General features: G+C 36.0%; 1 protein-coding gene across 4 annotated transcripts in view; it reads right to left on the reverse strand.

Annotated features, from left to right (window-relative positions):
- ganaba (glucosidase II alpha subunit a) overlaps positions 1–20,569 on the reverse strand; it is a 33,294-nt gene extending 12,725 nt beyond the window's left edge. Inside the window, exons 1-14 of one of the 4 annotated variants that reach the window (XM_082170930.1) lie at positions 20,415–20,569; positions 20,003–20,089; positions 14,728–14,836; positions 11,722–11,849; positions 10,362–10,541; positions 7,364–7,429; positions 5,294–5,351; positions 4,184–4,265; positions 3,960–4,056; positions 2,178–2,358; positions 1,806–1,959; positions 927–1,162; positions 224–350; positions 62–141 (exon numbers count right to left, since the gene is read on the reverse strand). In XM_082170930.1, coding sequence (XP_082027056.1) covers positions 62–141; positions 224–350; positions 927–1,162; positions 1,806–1,959; positions 2,178–2,358; positions 3,960–4,056; positions 4,184–4,265; positions 5,294–5,351; positions 7,364–7,429; positions 10,362–10,541; positions 11,722–11,849; positions 14,728–14,836; positions 20,003–20,089; positions 20,415–20,434 — 1,605 coding nt within the window. In that variant the 5' untranslated portion in view covers positions 20,435–20,569. Of the gene's footprint in view, positions 1–61; positions 142–223; positions 351–926; positions 1,163–1,805; positions 1,960–2,177; positions 2,359–3,959; positions 4,057–4,183; positions 4,266–5,293; positions 5,352–7,363; positions 7,430–10,361; positions 10,542–11,721; positions 11,850–14,727; positions 14,837–20,002; positions 20,090–20,186; positions 20,385–20,414 lie in introns of those variants that run through there. The other 3 variants (XM_082170928.1, XM_082170931.1, XM_082170929.1) reach the window with 3 other exon arrangements.
- Positions 20,570–20,979: the final 410 nt, after the last annotated feature.

Here is a 20,979-nt window from a genome sequence, read left to right on the forward strand (position 1 = left end):
TTAATAGTAAGAGAGAATCTAATAAACAGTCAGGGGTATCCGCTGTTCAGAAACTCTTTACCTCATACTGGTCATAGGCAAACATGCTGGCCCACCAGGCTCTCATCTCAGGGTTCGTGAAGTCAGGATAGCCAGAATTCCCTTCAGCAGAGAAAAAAAAAAGTGTGTTTCAGCATTCTGAAGAGCTTGATTTTAACAGACAGCTGGACAAGTAGCTACACACCTGGCCAGCACCAGCCTTCATAGTCTCCTCCATCTTTGTTCTTGACGTAAAAGCTCTTCGAGCGAATCTCATTGTGAATCTTGTAGCCACTGTCCACCCTAATGTGAGGATCTACGATGGCCACCAGCTGAGGAGACAAAATGTCACATGACTTTTGTTAAAGCAAGGGCAACAACGGCAGTTTGAGCTGGGTAATAATATATGTATATATACTAAGGATGCACGATGTATCGTTTTTAGCATCGATATCACGATGTGTCCATTTGTACCCGAATACAGTTAGATTTACTTGCAAAACAAAACACTACTTAATAAAATAGAACAAAGGTACAAATTAATTATCTATGCTTGTAATTTGTTTATTAATTTTCAATGCAGATGCACTGCAAAATCACCCCAATCAATCTAGAATGATTCATGTGCAGCCCTAATATATACACTATGATTTTGCTGCCAATATAATTCAAAATAAGCAACATTAAATATCAGGATGATTTTAGTACACTTTGGAAAACGTAATGATCAAATAAAGTGCATTTTTTTCCCATGTCTTGCAACTTTTCAAATAAAAATAAATAAATAAAAATAATAATTTTGCAGAAGAGCCTTCCTTAAAAAAATAAATTAAAAAAATATTGATTTATTCCAAACTCTTGCCCAGTTTTTATTTTAGCTATATTACACAGGGCATAATTTGTCACACCTTGCGTTTTTTGTCCATCAAGCCCTGCAGCATGTCTTTAGGTTGGGGGAACTTGCTGGGGTCCCAGGTGAAGTAGCGCTTTCCATCTGCGTGCTCAATGTCCAGCCAAATAAAGTCATACGGGATGTCGTGCTCATCAAAGCCCTGATCAACAGCCTTTACATCCTCCTGATCATTATAGTTCCAGCGGCACTGATGGTATGCCAGCGTTGAGAGAGGAGGAAATGACTGAGTCCCTAAGGAAGAGAATGTTACGTTTAGGAGGAATGAAAAGCATTCAAAATGCCTTAAAAACAACGAATAAAGGACATTATACGACTCAATGCATTCAAAATCTGCATATGATTTTTGCATTCCTGAATCTGTTCAAATCCTGTGAAATTTAATAAAAAAATAAAAAAAGGGAAACTTAATTTGATCTAAAACCCATATTATATCTGATTAATAACTTCTCATTAATAAGTAAATAAGCAAACATTTTATTACTACATTTACCCCTTTTTTGGGGTTTATTTTTTTACCGGCGGTTTCTCTCTTTTTTTCTTCTTCTTTAAATTATACATGATGACAGCACAATCCAAGACAAATATATATACACATTTATCAATATTCATGATAAATTCTGTTTGAATATGTAATTTTAGTGAACTGAATTTTCATTTTGGAGAATCCCTATTTTTTTATTCTCCTAAATTTGATTTGAGATTTGAGAGCTAAACTATGCGGAAATCTCCTCAAAATTTCATATTTATGAAAAATATATTAGGGTGCGTAAACAATGACAAAAATAGCATGACATATGATATTTTCATGTTTAGCGCCGACTCAGTATGAAGTGAAATGTGCGGTGGTGCTTCCTTTCAGCGTGTGTTTTTGTACCTGTCAGTGAGGCGTACTGAGTGAAGACATCAGTAGGTTTCGGTCCCAACATGATAAAGACATCGATGATACCGCTCTCAGATATCCAGCGTACATCCGTCTGAGGAGCTTCACTAGAAACTTGTACGAAGTCCAGCATTTTTCCAAACAGTGTCTGAAAAATGGACACACATTTAAGGGAACGGTGCTAAAACATTTGAACTACGAAATGCACTGACACAGAAAATCTGCTTTTAACACCAAACTAATGTTAAAATCAGAAAATATGCAACGCTCTCCGATATATTGTGCTTCCCTAATTTGAACATTACGGTTCTTTATTTGCCATTTGCGAATGCTTTTGGTTGACAAGGTTCAGTTTGTCACACTCACCTTTCCTGCAGTATTTGAGCTGATGTCCACCCATGTCTCTGCTGCATTGAGCCAGAAGATGCCCATGGTGCGCTCAGTGTTATGAGATATGAGGACGGGAACTGCCCCGTAAAGGGCCATTGGGTTGTGTAGCTCATACTGAAAAACATCCAAGTTGTACAGCCGATACGGGTCTGACCCACTAAGAAAAGAAAAACACCACAACAATGGGCCAATGAAACACTATAGTCACTGGTTTAGTGCTGAAATGAATGTTGTCACAATGTTTCAAATGGTTCTTCATTTAACGATGTTCAATATTCAGGCTAGTTGGTCTTGTTTCTAAATGAAGTATAAGTATGGTTGGTCAGAATATGTTATGCTGGTTTGCTGTGGCCCATTTCTTGAAGGATGTTAGCTTGAGTTTAGTTTGAGCAAAGTCGGGTTTAAGAAGATGGATTGGTTGTTAGCGGTGTTAATCACTGCGGTATCTTACACTACAACGCTAACCGACTCCAAAGCAGGTTTTATTCGGGGCAAGCCAAAACTGGACCAATTAGCTGACATAAGTCACTTACCTTGTATCTCTCTTGCTCCAAAATAAATTAGTTCACAATAAAAGCAAGCATAGATTATCCAGATTTTGCTGCTTATTATTGATCATATAGTTTTATGTGAATTATATACATTATATCGGTAATGCTTTAGACATAAGCAATTATAGTTTGACAATATTCCACTTAAATTAATATATTTAGTTTTAAATTAAATGTTGTTTATTTGTCTATGTGGTGTTTTTAATATGCTTAGGCAAACCTAAAGACGTTTAAATATGTCATTTTGGCGATCAAAGGTGAGTTTTAAGGGATAAAATGACTACAGGGAGACTTAAAGTCTTTTAAAATATCTTTTAAACTATTTGAGAATCTGTATAAATTAATAAATTCAGTTGATTCACTTGCATTAATATAGTCAGATATTATATTTTAGCTGCTTTCTCAAAGCTTCATGGCATCAGCAGTGTCTGCTGTCCTGCCTTGGAAATTAGTTATATAAATTAATAAATTCAGTTGATTCACTTGCATAAAAAAAAAAAAAAAAATCCATTGCAATTTCAAAAATCCATGCATTGCATCCAAATCGAATAATTTCCTAGTATATAGTATTAAAAAAAACAGTAGACGGAAAATCCTCGGATGACCTACAACTTCCGGTGAGATTCTGAAGTGCGCATTCGATTGACACTTTACTATCCCATGATGCCATAGGAGAGGATTTATGAATATACACGACGCTGGTAGGTCACGTGACCGTAACAACATGGTGGATGTAGTACTTCTGAATTTCATTCATACTCCCCATATTCATACTATATAGCACATACTGTTTAAACGGTCGCAAAGTGAATTCATATTCAAACATATTCACACGGACAGAACACAATTTTGGACGCAGTGATGACATTTTTCATGACGATACCATTATTTTCAGCAGAGAAGGGAATTGTGCCGACTCTCTCATGAGAAGTGAATTAAACGACCAGGCTGGATTTGTCTGAATCTCAAAGTTTGCTCAACTAGATTTGTATTGTTCACATCAGGTTTCTTTACAAGCTTAACCAGCATAACTTCATTTATCAGTCAGCCTGAACAGCTAGATTTAGCTGGTGAACTGCATGGCTATGAGCAAAACCAGTAATAATCACCCTGGACCAGCAAGAAAATTCAACCCATGTATGAATCCACATTAAAACCCCTCCTTTGCTGGTTGAGCTGCTTGTGTGTCCTGCATATCATAACTCACTCTGTGTTTTTCAGCTTGAGCGTGTCGGCGTGTTCGGGAATGCCATAGACGTGTTCCACACCAGGCAGAGAAAAATCTAAACTAATAGATGATGGACCTGAATTCAAATGGAGATAAAAAAAATTAAGTTTAAACAAACAAACTTGACTGAGTTTCTCTCACCGATATTCTACTGATCATGTTATAGAATAAAATGGGAAAGATTTGACCAGATTTCAATGTACCATTGGGCTTTGAATCACTATGAGATTTAAACGTTTCCTCCCACATGCCCGGTTTATCCTCTTCTTCTTTGATCTGTTCATCCTAAATGAATAAAAAACAACAGTTAAAATTAAAACAGCTAGGTTTATATTTTAACACTAATATAAGGAGTCTCTTTAAGGATTTGTTCACTCCAGAATAAAAATTCTGATAATTTACCCCCACGTCATCCAAGATGTTCATGTCTTTCTTCAGTCGAAAAGAAAATAAGGTTTTAGAGGAAAACATTTCAGGATTTTTCTCCTTATAGTGACTTCAATGGAGTCCAACGGTTTGAAGGTCCAAATGTGAGTTTCAGTGCAGCTTCAAAGTCTCGACACGATCCCAGCCGAGGAATAAGGGTATTATCTAGACAAACCATCTAGAGATATATATATATATATATATATATATATATATATATATATATATATACACACTTTAATCACAAATGATCATCAAGTATATACATTTTATTTTTTCTTCTAGACAATGGCCAATGGTTTGTCTAGATAAGACTCTTCTTAAGCTGGGATCGTGTCGAGACTTTGAAGCTGCACTGAAACTCACATTTGGACCTTCAACCCGTTGGACTCCATTGAAGTCACTATAAGGAGAAAAATCCTGGAATGTTTTCCTCAAAAACCTTAATTCTTTTCGACTGAAGAAAGAAAGAAAGAAAGAAAGAAAGAAAGAAAGAAAGAAAGAAAGAAAGAAAGAAAGAAAGAAAGAAAGAAAGAAAGAAAGAAAGAAAGAAAGAAAGAAAGAAAGAAAGAAAGAAAGAAAGAAAGAAAGAAAGAAAGAAAGAAAGAAAGAAAGAAAGAAAGAAAGAAAGAAAGAAAGAAAGAAAGAAAGAAAGAAAGAAAGAAAGAAAGAAAGAAAGAAAGAAAGAAAGAAAGAAAGAAAGAAAGAAAGAAAGACATGAACATCTTGGATGACGTGGGGGAGAGAAAATTATCAGGACATTTTTATTCTGGAGTGAACAAATCCTTTAATGCAGGTCTCAACACTCAAAAATGAACACACTTTACATTATCTATGTCTAATAAATCTGCATGTTAAACAGTTCAGTTATTGAAACACACACACACCTCGTCGGATTGCTTCTCCACACTCTCCTGTCCTGTCATTTCCTCCGACTCACTTTTACTGGAAAGTAGACACAGATTCTCTTAATAGGAATACTTATTAGTACAACTATACAAACGTAAATCTTGTAAAGGAGGGTGGACTTTAATAAGTTCTTGAATAAGAGATGCATCAATACGACTCATTGATAATCAGACCAGTGCAGTACCTGTACTTGATATCACTTTGCAATTAGATTAAAAAATTTTTATAAGCACAAATATATGGTGATTCTACAACAAAACAAGCATTTGTTGATTTTTGTTTTACCATTTTTGTTTGACTGGCCATTGCTATGAAAGGGATAGTTCACCCAAAAATGGAAATTATGTCATTAATTACTCACCCTTACATATAAACATTCATAGAAAAGTCTTACGAGTTTGGAACGACATGAGGGCGAGTAATTAACAACAGAATATTCATTTTTGGTTGAACTACCCCTTTAAATGCATGAAAACAAAGCAAGTGTCAACCTGACTTTTCAAATAATAATCTGGTTCAACCTGAAAAATTTTATTGTGAATGTGACAACACTATTTAATAATGGTTGTAATAAACTATCTGAGCAATGGTATGAGGAGTGAGTAGCCCCTTTCACACATACAGTCTTTACTGGTAAATCACCAGTACCTTTACCATTAAGAGGTCATGTGTGAACAGGACCAAATTGGTTTTGGCAAGTTACCAGTATGAGAAGCTAATTTCTGATTTAGTTGTATTTTGGTGCTGATGTGTCAGTGTGAATAAAATCTTGATTGTAAAGCCAGAAACACAGTTGCTTGTGTGAACAGCATAAAGTCATTCTGGTAATTTTACGGTCATTTACTGGGATTACTGTGTGAAAGAGGCTAGTGAAACAGAGGGTTGGCTAATTTGCACAATGTAAACAGAAACTGCCTAATTAAAGATTATATTTTGGCATTATATAGTGCATCTTTAAATCTTAATAAAGAAAAATTGATAACTCATTTCTTCACAAAACTTTTTTATAACAAAGGAGGAAAAGTTTTTGTTGAGATGCATGTAGTGGGGTTTAAGTGAGAAACATAAATAACATGATAAAAAGCATGTCATATATACAAGATTTGAGATTAACATTTGTCAGAAGCAAATACAAATTGACTTTGGTAAATAAATAAAACATTTAAAATGCAAAAAAATGCAAAAGACATGTTAAATTTAAACTTTTTTTGGTTTTAAAGTAAAAATTTTATGATCCACCAACAACTGACAGGTGTGACAAAAAGTACATTTTGAACCCAGCAGTTTATGCTTGTAGATGAAGGGTCTACAAAATGAATGGCCATTATATCAAAACCAGTGGAAATCATTGATGACTGGTACACTAAAGATAACACTATTTTAGGTAGCACAATTACGATTTCAATCTAGAACACAAATTTTTTTTTTATACTAAATCAAAAGCAAATAGCATACTATTTGATTAAAGTGTACAAGCATGATTAATTTGGAGAACTACAGATATTTACACTACTGTTGATTAAAAATAAATAAATAGGGATGAGTGATATATCGGCCACCATATCGGTATCGGCCGATATATGATAATATATAAATGTTATTGTTATCGGACCGATAAGAAAATTTGGCCGATATATTAAAGCCGATAAATAATGGATTATTTCCTTCAGCTGAAACACTTCAGATGTTCACCATGATGGTTTTGAATTGCTTCAAAAAGGAAAATACAGTTCAGTGCAACACAAGTCTGTCATATAGGCTATATAAAAATATAATGAGAACATTATAATTGTGTGGTTGGAACATGGCTTTTAATGATGAGATTTTTGTAATCAGGCTCTCAAAATATATCGGTAATCGGCTTTCAAATATAAAGAATTATCGGTTATCAGTATCGGCCAAAATTTTCATATCGTTGCATTCCTAAAAATAAATAAAATAAAAAACATTGATAAATGTTAATCAAACAATACGCTTAATGAAGTAAAATAAACTATGAAGTAAATCTACGATTTTTGACAGTCAAGAACTGGACAAATGGATGTTACCTAGAGAAAATGCTCTTGAGCGAGTCCCACATGCTACCAACTGTGCTACTTATTTTATGAGAGATACTGCTGAGCGTGACAGAAGAGAGGAAAGTTGAGAAAAAGAGGGGAAGGAAAATAGAATGTGATGAGAATTTCAGTAAAAACATTTACAAACGTATTTCTGAATGAAATATCCGACACATATAAATGATCAGGTTTTAGCTAAAAAGATTTTAACAAAATTTTAACCTGATGTCAATTTTGCTGTGAAAAAAAATTAGATAAGATCACGATCATAAAACACCACAGTACAATACCAACCCAAATAGTGACCGTATGGACTGCACCAGTATGGTTTAAAAAAATTCCATAATGAGTTGTTAACAATGTATAAATCTTTCAAGACAAACCTACCATGGATCCAAGGTTGTTGGAATATATTTTTGCAGCCATTTTCAAAATGTTCCCGTGCATTTTATACTGTATACTTTATAATTATACATCAATGACGGCTTCTATTTAGCAATTTCACACCTTGTTGTCATTGCTGTTTAATTCACATCAGTGGTTGTTGATCACAGAATTTGATTTGGCTCAATACTTTATTGAACTCTTTACAAATTCCCATGAAGAAAATGAATGGGAAAACCAGAAGTAAGGTCACTGAAAAAGTGGACGATCATTGTTGTGCTCTATTGGTCTAAACTGCAGTCCTGCTTCAACAAGAGTTAGTGTGTAGCGAGAGAAAGACAGAAATGAAACGAGAAGCAATAGCAAGAATCAAAGCAGAGCGTGTGGAGAAGCTGTGAGAGATCTTAACCCTCAGATCTTAAAAACAGTGAACAAAGGAAAGGCTATAGAAATATTCTTTTCATTGCATGCCAGCGGCAGGAAACCCCTTACAAGTATAGTTCACCCCAAAAACATTTACTCAACCTCGTGTCGCTCCAGGCCCGAAGGATTTCTTTCTTCCACAGAACACAATGTGTCAACAGTTTTTGTCCATACAAAGTCAGTCAGACACTTTTATTGTATGAAAGAAAAAAAAAGAAAGATATTTTACAAAAAGAAATTGTATTTCTTTTTTTTTTATTTCTTTAATAAGAAATAAGCCATAAGGGTCTGTATGGCTATGAGGGTGAGTAAATGAATTTTCCCTATCCATCAAGAAAATCCTTGTAACTAAAGGCTGGAATACACATGACTTTTAAAATATGAACATCATACATTAGAAAAACTGGGCATCACACTAAATCACTCAGGATCACACACTACCAGAGTCATTCTGAACACAAAAACTCACACAGAAACACACGCCTCGTTGATAGGAGATGCAGGACAGTGTTCTAAAATCAGCTCAAAATATCAAACATGTTTAAAGTGCCCCTATTATGCTATTTTAAAGGCTCCTAATTGTGTTTCGGAGGTCTCCTACAATAGGTTTATATGCGTCAAAGGTCAAAAAAGCACTTTAATTTTCTCATAATATACATTAGAGCATCACTACTTTTCTCACAGTGTCTGAAACGGTCTCTAAACCCCGCCTTTCCGAGAGCCTGCTCTGCTCTGATTGGTCAGACTGCCAAGTCTATTGTGATTGGTCGACTGTCAGAAACTGAATGTCCATTTCCATATCTAAATATTCATCTCCAGATCTTCCTCAACACTTGATACACAGCGATACGAATAGTAACGATGGCATCAGTTTTATCGATCCCAGTGCGAGTCTTAGCGCAGTTCTTGACATTGCGAACCAAACTCTTCCAGTCTCTGCTACAAATACAGTGTTTGAGGGTCAGAGTAGACATTTGCGGGCAACCAATGAAGAGCATAGACTGGCATTATGCAAATGTGTTGGCATTATGTAAATTTGTTAAATCACTTCTTTCTTTTAGGAGACAATAACTCTATTTATCTGAACTTTGATCTTTGAAACTTTGCAGACCTTTTACATTCACAAACAGCGATATTACAGACTACATGAAAGACAATCTCTGAAAAAATATAATAGGGGCACTTTAACATCCTCTGACTGAATGGAATCATAGTTTGAAGCTAAAAGAGCTTCTACTCCCATCATACACTGTGATTCGTCCAGACTGCAAACTGTGGCAAATCTTAGCATTTGTATTCCAGCCTTAAGTCGTAATTAAGGAAAGTGTTGCAACCGGGCCCTGGTGCATCTCAGGAATATAATGCTTTTAATTTTACAATAGGTATTAATGGATGATAAATTAAGCTCAATATTCTCCCCATATTCTCAAAAAAAAAAAAAAAACATTACTGTAAACCTGTCTGGACAATATGGTTAGCTTTAAAAATCCTAATTGTCATGATAATGATGTCACGATGATAAAAAAAAAATCTTTATTTTCTTTGTGTAAATAAAATCTTAGTTTGTCCCTGATTTTGGGGTGAAATATGACCAATACATTTATCATTTATGGAGTGATTATTACGTTTTTCTGAGATTGCCCTTATACTAATTTGTCATATTTATATTTAATTCATGTTAAAACTGTGTTACTGCTGTGCCGTATTGTTCTGTCAAGGTTAAATGCCCGTTGACACCAAGGAAGACAACTATAACTATAAAACATGAGTGCCAATGGGGCCAGTGTTAACTCCACTCGGGAAAGTTTTAAATCTTGACAATTTAAACATTCAGGTGATTGTAATTCAGGTGATTTAGGTGAAACAATATCGTGCGTTGGTGTGGATGCTAATATAGTTATCATTACAGTTATATTTCTTGGTGTGAACGGGTCTTGAAGTGAAAACTGTGCACCTATGACAGTAAGGACTTATCAATACAAAAGGGAAGATTATATAATCTAAAGGGAAGAAAGGGAAAATTATATAATTAATCAGAAATACAGCCCAAGAAAGCAGTGTGAAATATTTTTAGTATGAAGTATTATTGGATCAGCATTGTCTATTTTAACAAGAGTCAATATCTGTAATAAACTTCCTGAGTGAGCCGCCCTTTCTGTCCGATTTGTGTGTCTGTACTCACGTGTCCTTGCGTGCTCGTAGGTGCTCGAAGGCCAGCAGGCCCCGGGAGTTCAGTGACACGAGCACTTGAGGACCCTCAACAATGTCCAGGCGAAACGGCTGAGCGCTTACGATGAGCCGCCGCTCTTTCCCACCCAGACACAACACCAGACTATTCTCATCCTGAGACACCACTGACAGCCTGAACACAGACACAAGACATTCAGCTGTTAATCCGGACTAGAACAACACCGCTCCGTGAGGAGAATTCATATAATGGGGGAAAACTGACCCAAATTATAATATGCAAAATGGATCCTTTTCTAGTCAGATAATAAACACACTAGGAAACGCAAGAAGCTTTCAGTGGCCGAGAACATCTATTTTCTATTTGAATATAGTTTAAACCATGAAATAGATCCTTCTAATATGCTGATTTGCTGTTCAAGAAACATTTCTTATTAAAAACAGTTGTGCTGCTTCATATTTTTCACAACAATTCAAAAGTTTAGGGTAATAAAAAAAGAAAGAAATTAATATTTCTATTCAAACAAGGATGCATTAAATTGATTCAAGTGACTGTAAAGACATTTATAAAAGATTCAAATTTTAAATGCTGTTCTTTTGAACTTTCTATTCATCAAATATATCAGTCTCCACAAAAATATTGATAATAATCATAAATGTTTCTTGAGCATCAAATCAGCATATTCGAATGATTTCTCAAGGATCATGTGACACTGAAGACTTAATTATGCTGAAAATTCAGCTTTGATCACAGGAATAGATATTAATTTTAAAATAAATTAATTTTTTATAGAAAACAGTTCTTTTAAATTGTAATAATATTTGACAATTACTGTTTTTACTGGATTTTTTTTTATCAAATAAATGCAGCTTTGGTGAGCAGAGACTTCTTTCAAAAACATTTAAAAAAATGTTACCAACACCAGACTTTTAAATGGTACTATATTATTATTTATTTTTATTTATAACTTATATTTTGGTGTATAGGCCTATTATTATTACTATTAAATCCCTTACATCAAATTTAAAAAGCATGTAGCTGAATGCCACAATACAGCAGTTCATATTATACAAGATTTTTTACATTAAACATAAAAAAAATCTAAAACCCTTTCTAGTAAAATCCTACAAAACAAGCCCTTAAGGGCAGCATTATAATTGTGTGCTTGGGACGTGGCTTTTAATGGTGAGACTTTAGTTTTTGTAATCAGGCTTTCAAAATGTATTAAAAAATTTGTAAATGTGTGTCGATGTAAACTACTTAAACACCCGATGTCCTCTGAGCGCCCTCATTGAGAAACACTAATGTACACACAGTAAAAGCCGCTCTGATGGCGTGAGTAGATTCGACTTACGGTTCAGTAAGGGGATCAGAGATGAGCACATCTGGAACCTCGTAACGGGGCTTAAGTGGTTTGAGTTCATTAATCTTCACCCGAGTCATGTTCCCCTGCAGTCTGTACAGCTCAAGCAACAAGCGAACCTACAAGCAAACACAACAGTCTCAATTCTCACACACTTAGTATGGAGCACAACACAGGGCAATATCACAATATTTTTTTCCATATCATACGATATCGATATTTATCATGATATTCATTTCCCATTGTTGGGGAAGGAAATGCTTTCCACATATTTTTAAGACCTTGAGAATGAATGTAAACATGTAAATTTGTTTGTTCACAATTAAACTCCACAGAGTAGCTTTTAATTTAGGGGAATTCTTAAAAAGATTAAATCGAATCGGATCGTGAAGTGCCTAAGTTCTACATCTTACAAATGGCATGACATTTTCTGGATCATTTCTTCCACATCGTAACGTCTGTGAAATGGCTTCTCCAACGGGAAAAACATGTAGGGCAGGATTTTGTCCATCATAAAATTATTGGAGCATTGTCATTTTCTATTTCTGCGATGTCATGTGAGTGACAGGCTGTTGGAGTGATTATTGTCCCGCCCTCGCACGTCACTCCAAGGGACAGGAGACTTCGATGTCTTTGATTAAAGATTACGAGGGCACACGCATTTAAAAAAAAGAAAGAAATGATATGCATGACTAAATAATCTACAACACACTGCAATTTTCTATCAAAAAATAAAAATGGTCAATAGAGACTTTAAAGGGTAACTCTCTCTTGCCAAAATGCAACCTAAGGTCTTTTTGTTAATCTATCCGAGGCAAACACAGAGTCTGTTTGGGTACACAGTTTACTAAAAAGAAAGATTTTGAACAGCTCACTGTCTCTGTGTCCGCCGGCATTTTGACAGTCAAAGATAGTCGATCTCCGAATGTGAATGAACAGACTCTGAATTTTAGTATTGCTTCTTATATGAGGATCCTTTTTCAAATACAAGGTCAATATTGATTTTCACTAACGACAAAACAACAAATTATCCATGAATTTATATGGAACTAAGCTTTAGGAGCTTTCCATCTTTGCTCTCCTCCCTGTTACTTTGCATTCGGAGATCGACTACTTTTGACTGTCAAAATGCCGGCGCTACTGTGAGTTGATCAAAATCTTTCTTTTTAGTAAACTCTGTGTACACAAACAATGTTTTCAATGCATGTGTAGAGCCCCTGGTGATACTTCAAGCAAAGTTTCATGTTGTGTCGAGCCTTCTTAGTGTTTTAAAAATGGCGATTTTTGATGCTATCATAGTCGAGCCCCAAACACTCCCATTCAAAAGGCAATTAGACTGAAAACGAAAATACGGTCAAACTCAGAGGTGTAAAAAGTACTCAAAAATTTTACTCAAGTGAAAGTACAAGTACTGAGGGAAAATTTTACTCAATTAAAAGTAAAAGTATCTGGCCAGATTCGTAATTGAGTAAAAGTAAAAAAGTACCACATTAAAATTGTACTTGAGGATTAAAGAAGTAAAAGTAAAAACAAAAATGAAAACTCGAGATTCTTGTTTAAGCTTTTAATCTCTAAAAACATGAAGTGAATGAACCACATACAAGGTTTTATCCTGCTTTAGAACTGTTTGTATTTTATTGTATTTAATTATCAAACTATAAGACTACTATCTAATGCCAGTATGCAACATGCTTTAAACAATCCACTAAACATACTTTTGCCCACTAAAAGAAAATAATTCCCTACGGTACGGCCACGGGTTCGCAGCTGAAACACGTTCTTCCTCCATTTTCTTCCACTGATTGACTGTTATAATTTCTCTAATTTCCAGGTTAAAGTGCTGTGCATTGAGAGCCTAAGTCCCTCCCCTCCGCTTCCGGCTCATGGGACCTTATTTCGGAAAAAATATGTATGGTAGTCAATGGCGAGAGACAACTTATCTTTTTATTCCGTCTGAACTGTGCCCTGAATTACACGTATGATGTTTGTCAATTTAAAAGATAATTATGAAAGTCAAGAAAGTCGCAGTTTGTCATAAAACAGAAGAGTAACATTTAGTTTTATGTGAAAATCGCTCAATGAACTACATCTCTCGTCTTGCACTATGTACGTATGTGTGCAGTCTGGTACAAAACACTCAGGCATGACGGCATAACGTTACGATTATAACGTAAGACTATAGAAAAAATGACAGACGTTAGCTTCAGTAAAGTTAGCTTCATTCATTGAGAGAAAAGGTATGACGTCACATGTGCGCCTTTTGGGTTTGTAGTCTTTGTAATTACGTATTTTCACAGTCTTATACCTCAACAGTTTTACATCAAACTGCGACTTTCTTGACTTTAAAATGTATCTTTTAAATTGACAAACATCATATGTGTAATTCAGGGCACAATTCAAACGAGATCAAAATATTTGTTGTCTCTCGCCATTGACTACCATACAATATTTTTCCGAAATAAGGTCCCATGGTGGTCCACCGGAAGGGGAGGGACTTACGCTCTCTAAAGATGCGACATGAAGTCACTTCCAAAAGACCAATGAACATGTCTGACCAATTTCATGGAATGTGAAAACGAATCTCATTGGCAGAATAAATGACATTTAAATTAAACTGGGCATGAGCGCAATTCAATTGGTTTGGTACTTTTTGACTATAAATAAAATTGTAAGGAGTAAAAAGTACTTTTTTTTCTTAAAAAATGTAATTAAGTAAAAGTAAAAGTATTGATTTTTAATTGTACTCAAGTAAAGTAAAAATCCCCAAAAATAATACTTAAGTACAGTAATCAAGTAAAATTACTCAAGTATTTTACACCTCTGGTCAAACTTAAAAGTGCCGTTTCCATCCTAATTATGCTTTTACACAAAAGTTCGCCTCTGGTAGATTAACAAAAAGACCCTAGGTTGCATTTTGGCGAGTTACCCTTTAACCCAAACAACCAACTTTGAGATGAAGTTCTCGGTTAACAACTCTGCTTTGGTATATTTCATGACCTTGTTGTTGTCATTGATGAGCTGCAGGGTGATTCTGGAGTCGCTCAGCTCCAGCGTGTCCAGCAGAGCTCTGTACGGAGACTGGCCAGGCTTCAGTTCCCTCTGACGCCTACAAACACACACACAGAGAAAACATCAGACATGTGACATCTCCGCCTCGTTTTGAATGTGGATAAGGCAAAACATTGTATCTGATGAAAAGGCTTTGGCAGTAATATTTTCATGCAAGAATCAATTAGAGATGTCATTGTTTCCTCAGGGGACTGACTCCGCATCGACTGCTGTATATTATGCTCTTTCATGGGAGTCATGCGCCAAGCAACAAGCAACTACCATTGAAAATAAAGCTGCAAGCAGCAATTAACAGGGTTCAAGCGCTTTAAGGCCTTTTAGCACATGCGTATATTTAACAAGCCTGTAACCATCTAGATCAGAGATGGAAAAGATAATTTACAGCCAATACAGGAAATTTACCAAGGAAATATATGATTTTTAAAGATTTTTAACAATGTCCTGATGTCCTGGTCTTCATAAAAGTTTGAAATTTAAAAGCTTCTTTAGAATCATGTCGCATGTGCTCACCTAATTTCCCAATACATGAATATCAGATGATGTCACCAACGTCTCCTCACTGACGTCACTCACTTCTAAAACTTGTCTGCCGCCATCTTGAGTACCTTATTCGGCAAGATCGATATGTCAGTTGCAAAGGAACTAGCTAGCTATGCTTTCACAACACGGTAACATAAATATAACTTAAACGTAACATAACATAAATCTGTAACGTTCGTTATTTTGAATAGAAATCATCACTCAAAAAGCATTCATTCACGTCTTCTCCGGTTTATTTGTGTTCAAATACATGCAATACAGTATCCGCCAGGGCTATTAGTCCAATGGTAATCAGTGTTTGGTGTAGGCAATCAGTACAGTGATTGATATGACCAATGAAAACTTTAGAATCAGCTGCAGGGCGGGATTTCCGCAGAAGTAGTTTGAAAAAAAAAAAAAAAAAAAAAAAAATCACGCTTCTGTTCTGCCTGCGGTCCTGCATGACTTCATTCTGACATCCGTGATAACAAAGCTAAAGTAACATCTCTTCACCTGAAACAAGAAGCTAATAAATGCACGGTTTGAAGTATATGTGATTTGTGTGTGATTTTCGTGCGATTGGGGTATTTTCATATGAATAAAGAATGTTTACAGTATGCATGCTAGGTAAGGATAGGCCATAGCTTCATATAAAATGTTAAATATAACATATTTCAATTTTTTTTTTTTACTTGAAACCATTTTAAACCGCGACCGGAATATGATACAAATCCTCGATGGTGTTTTAAAGTGAGTTAAAAGTAAAAGTGTAATATTAATCAATTAAATTGTGTCATGTAGCTTTATGCTACCTGTTGTGCTAATGCACCTGCTGCAGGAGCTATTCTATTCCATACAATGATTTTTTTGAAAGAATTCAAATAATGTTTCAAGAATAGTTATTTTTTTGTTTGTTTTCTAACAAGACTTGAGATAATAGGTTTGTCAGTACCATAGACAGTACTCGGTAGGTACTCAAGATGGCGGCAGTCAACTGGAAAAAGAGCGGATGACGTAAGAGGTCACGTGACTGATATTCATGTATAGAATCTGTCTGCATCCTGCAAGACTTCAAGATACACCCCTTCAAATTACGTCATTTCAAGTCACGCCCGCCTCAAGTCACGCCCGCTTCAAGTCACGCCCGCTTCCAGTCACGCCCGCTTCCAGTATACAAATTTTTTTTTTTAAAGTACGCTCGCTATTTAAAATTTTTCTAATATTTTCATCATTATAGCAAATACATGGTTGCACAAATGAACTAACATCATTCAACATACTTTTAACAAACATGATTAAAATAAATAAAACAATTTCCTTATTTGCTGAATTATTATTATTTTTCTGTAACTCTGACTACATGTGCTGAATTTTTTTTTGAAATAATATTTAATAAAAACCTTTAATATATTGCCAAGCTGTCATTTATGTGTATTCATAAAGTCAAAGGGTAATCTAATAATGTGGTTTCAATGTTAAACTTACGACATTACTAAATGTCTCTATACGAGCTGGCATCTTGCCGACATCATCTCATTTTGAGTTTGACATATCGTGTGGTTCTGTGTGATTTGGACAACTTCAAGTTACGCCCACTTCCTGTTACTCCCCTCTCTTGCAGTCCGCAGACAGACCCATCTGTAATTTCATGAAGTTCTATGTAAATCAAATTTCTATGCAAAACAAAAAAAACGATTTCCATAGCTAACTTCATTGGCCGTTTTTTCGAGATAGGCGAATATCCTCTGAGCCAATCATGGCACCACTGGCAAAGACACTGTATGCGAGTTTTAAGTCGCTTGGACCGACTGTAGCGTAGCTATAGCCATATTTGTATTTTTTATAGCACCAGCAAGAGGCTAGTCGCAGCATCCTTTTCCATGTGACCACAGATAGAGCCCAACATAGGTGTACCAAGCTGGGTGAAATTCTCTCATTACGTTCAAGAGTAATAGCCGTTTAAGTAAAAGTAGCCCCGCCCACTTCAAACCTTTCGGTAATTGAGACCTTTTCCTATAACTATTGACATTCAGACTCCAGAGAATCTTTCTGCACTGGTTTAGTTTGTGGTTTTTCAAAAAAAGATCAAATCCGAGACATGCGTTTTGTTCGTCCTGCGACAAATGGTTTAGGAGTTATGAGCGATTTCATACTTTTGATCGCTGTAGCACCACCTCCAGGCCGATTCGGGCAAGCCCACAATTCTGACTTTTTTCTCACAATTGCGAGTTTACATCTCTGATAAAAAGTCGAAATGGCAAGTTATAAAGTCAGAATTGTGAGATATAAACTTGCAATTCTGAGGAAAAAAGTCTGTCTTTTTTTCCTTAGAATTGGATTTTATAACTCGCAATTGCGAGTTTACATCTCACAATTCTGAGAAAAGATGTTAGAATTGCAAACAGAGCATATGAGCGGAGTGGAGCGGTGAGAATATCCGCTCATCGCTCACGGAACTGTTCACCCCTCCGCTCCCCCGCTCAAAGCTACATCAGGCCGCTCCGCTCATTTTCGCTCAGCGCTCAACGCAGTTTGCTTCACGCTCCACTCAAATCGCCCCCCACTCGCTCCAAAAAAGGAAAAAAATCTACATGTATATCACTTGTAGCGGTCCCCAACCTTTTTTGCGTCACGGACCGGTTTAATATCAGACAATATTTTCACGGACCGGCCAAGGTGTGGCGGATAAATACAACAAAATAAAATGATACGCACGGGCGGCATAAAAAATGGGGTATTTTTTTTAAATAGCCTATAATAATAAACGTGAATCCAATATGTGTAGGCCATACTAGCAACTTTATTAGCAGCGTCCTCTAACATCGCGCCTAAAGACAACTGAAAGTCTGAACACAAACAAAATGCCCCCAAAAGAAAAAAAATCTCCATGTTTTCGGTGCTGATGCGTTCATGTAACATAAGGGTGGCGCTGCCAATAACGCACCTAAAAGCTGTCACAACGAACCGGCAAAATTAATGATTATGTATATGTAAAATATAGCAGGAGACATTTTAATTGTTTACTAATAAACCATTTTTTTTATGTCTGTGGCTGGAAAGATGCTGACTCGCGATCTTCGCAGTATTGAACGCCCCAGAGAGAAATGCACATTTCATACGGATTCAAGAGAGCAGTCTGTTTTCTTTCGTTTTGAATTGTTCTGTTTAAAAGTAGACATTTCAGGCTTTATATATATGTCTCAGGTCTGTCAGGCAAGTAGGCTATACGCTGAGTTTCGGTTCATTTATGAGACAAACTCCAGGTTCACCCGCCAGCGCCTTCGTGTCGTGATTATCTATTTTCTAATATATTTACTTATTTATTAAATCCAGAAAATTGGTTGATGAAACACTGATCAAAATTAAGATACAATTAATACAAAACGAAATTAAATTTAAAGACAGGCTTTGTGCTTTCTGTTTGAGGTCTCAGTGAAAGTTTTAAAGCAGTCTTTTAGTGCCGCTGTCAGAGCGCTCACGTCCGTAACGGAGAACTGTCCCATCTGTAACATTGTTTTAGTTTTTTTTGTGTGAAACAAATTTCTAAATAAATGCGACTTATAGTCCAGTGCGACTTAGGCTATGCCTATATGTTTTTTGTTCTTCATGGCGCATTTTTTGACTGATGCGTGGCGTGAGCGGAGCGGAATTGGAGCGGGAAATAGTGCGACGCTCCGTCCTTTTGAAATTGCCGCTCTGCGCTCTGTCCAAGATCCGCCCGCTCGCGCTCCCCGCTCGCTCCCGCTCCACTCCGCTCACATGCTCTGATTGCAAAATATAAACTCGCACTTGCGCGTTTTAAAGTCAGAATTGTGAGATATAAACTCACAATTGCAAGAAAGTCAGAATAGCGAGTTTATTTCTCGCAATTGTGAGTTTATTACTTTATAACTCGCAATTGCGAGTTTACATCTCACAATTCTGAGAAAAGATGTTAGAATTGCAAAATATAAACTCGCACTTGCGCGTTTTAAAGTCAGAAATGTGAGATATAAACTCACAATTGCAAGAAAGTCAGAATAGCGAGTTTATTTCTCGCAATTGCGAGTTTATTACTTTATAACACGCAATTGTGAGTTTATATCTCGCAATTCTGACTTTAAAACGCGCAATTGCAACGTATATCACGTAATTCTGAGAAATAAATTCAGAATTACGAGATGTAAACTCGCAATTGTGAGACAAAAAGTCGCAATTATCTTTTAAAATGTTTTAATCTGTGGCGGAAACAAGCTTCCATACTTTTGAACCCCTAAAGAATAAAGGATAGCTTACACCAGATATTATAGAACTCCTTTGTATCAAAATTCATAATTGTGTGGAAGCAATGATGTTCAGTTTCATTAATTAGTCTTCCTACAGGGGGCGCATGCTGGCTCAGTGAGTGAAATCTTCTATTGTGTGACGTTGTTTTTCTATTAAAATTGAGATGTGCAAACTAAAAAGTTCGACTATCCACGTGTATTAATTTCAAAGATTGGCAACAAATATAACAGCAAATGAAAAGGTCCTAGATGATTTTTTCGTCACAGACAAACCACTGTGATTGGTCCATCCTGAACAGCGCTTAGAAAAGTAACACGCATCACATGAGCACACCGCACAAATCTTTTCAGAAATCCTCGGTTTCATGCAAATTCATCCCGCATATTCATCTTATATTCAGTGGACTCATCATACTCACTTGCAGAAGGAGCTCTGGTCGCATGTTTTAAAGTTGCTGCGATCCACAGCCTGAGCGCTCAGACACAACAGCAGAATCAGCAACAAACTGAAAGACAATACCATGAGTTCACAAAGGATAAAAAACAGTAACCTGTGCGGACACTGGTGCAAACGCTTTTAAAATATATCAAAATCAGACAAACCCTTTACTGTAGATAAAACGACGATTCATCACTGTACCATGGTACCACAACAGTAACGTTAGTCTTTTGTAAGGAAAGATTTTAGACATAGTGAGAAATAACTCACAAAGACTGTAAAGCGATTTAAATATTCAAATCACTCGAAAAGTAAAAGGAGCATTTCAAATAGCTGCGTCTTTGATTTTATTTACACATAATCCTATTACCCTGCCAGAGCAATACAATTACCTGTCACAGGAAGCCGCCATCTTGCCTCCGTGTGAACTTTGCCCTCCGCGCGCGTCCGTCCAGTCAGTTCGAATGTGTCGTGCACGTGGACTTTATCAGAATTATTTTGGCGGTATAGATAGGTATGGCTTCAATATTTCATCAGTTGTCTGAATAATATTAAAACTTAAAAAAAACAAAAAACATTGAGAAACTTTATTTGATCATTGAATAGATATCGTGCAGCCCGAAATCGAACAAAGGTTATTTAGACCCACTGCGCATGCGTTGTCACGTGATACCCGTTACATTTTTCTGTTTTTTTCTTTTCTACGCTGCTCAGGGTGGACAGTCGTTTGTGGTTACTGCATAATTAAATTAAATGTAATCGTATTAGATGGTTGAAGACGTCAATTTCCATTTGTATATCACTAATATTTGTTTTGTTCTAATAGTAAATTTAAACATTATACCTTTGTATATTAAATACCCTTGTATGTTTGCAGCACAACATGGATACTGTGTCGTGAAATCAGGTCTCCCTCACAAACAAAATCTGTAGCCTATATAATTTCATAATGAATAA

The sequence above is a fragment of the Leuciscus leuciscus genome (assembly GCF_965113295.1).
Source record: "Leuciscus leuciscus genome assembly, chromosome: 5".
NCBI classification, from domain to species: domain Eukaryota; kingdom Metazoa; phylum Chordata; class Actinopteri; order Cypriniformes; family Leuciscidae; genus Leuciscus; species Leuciscus leuciscus.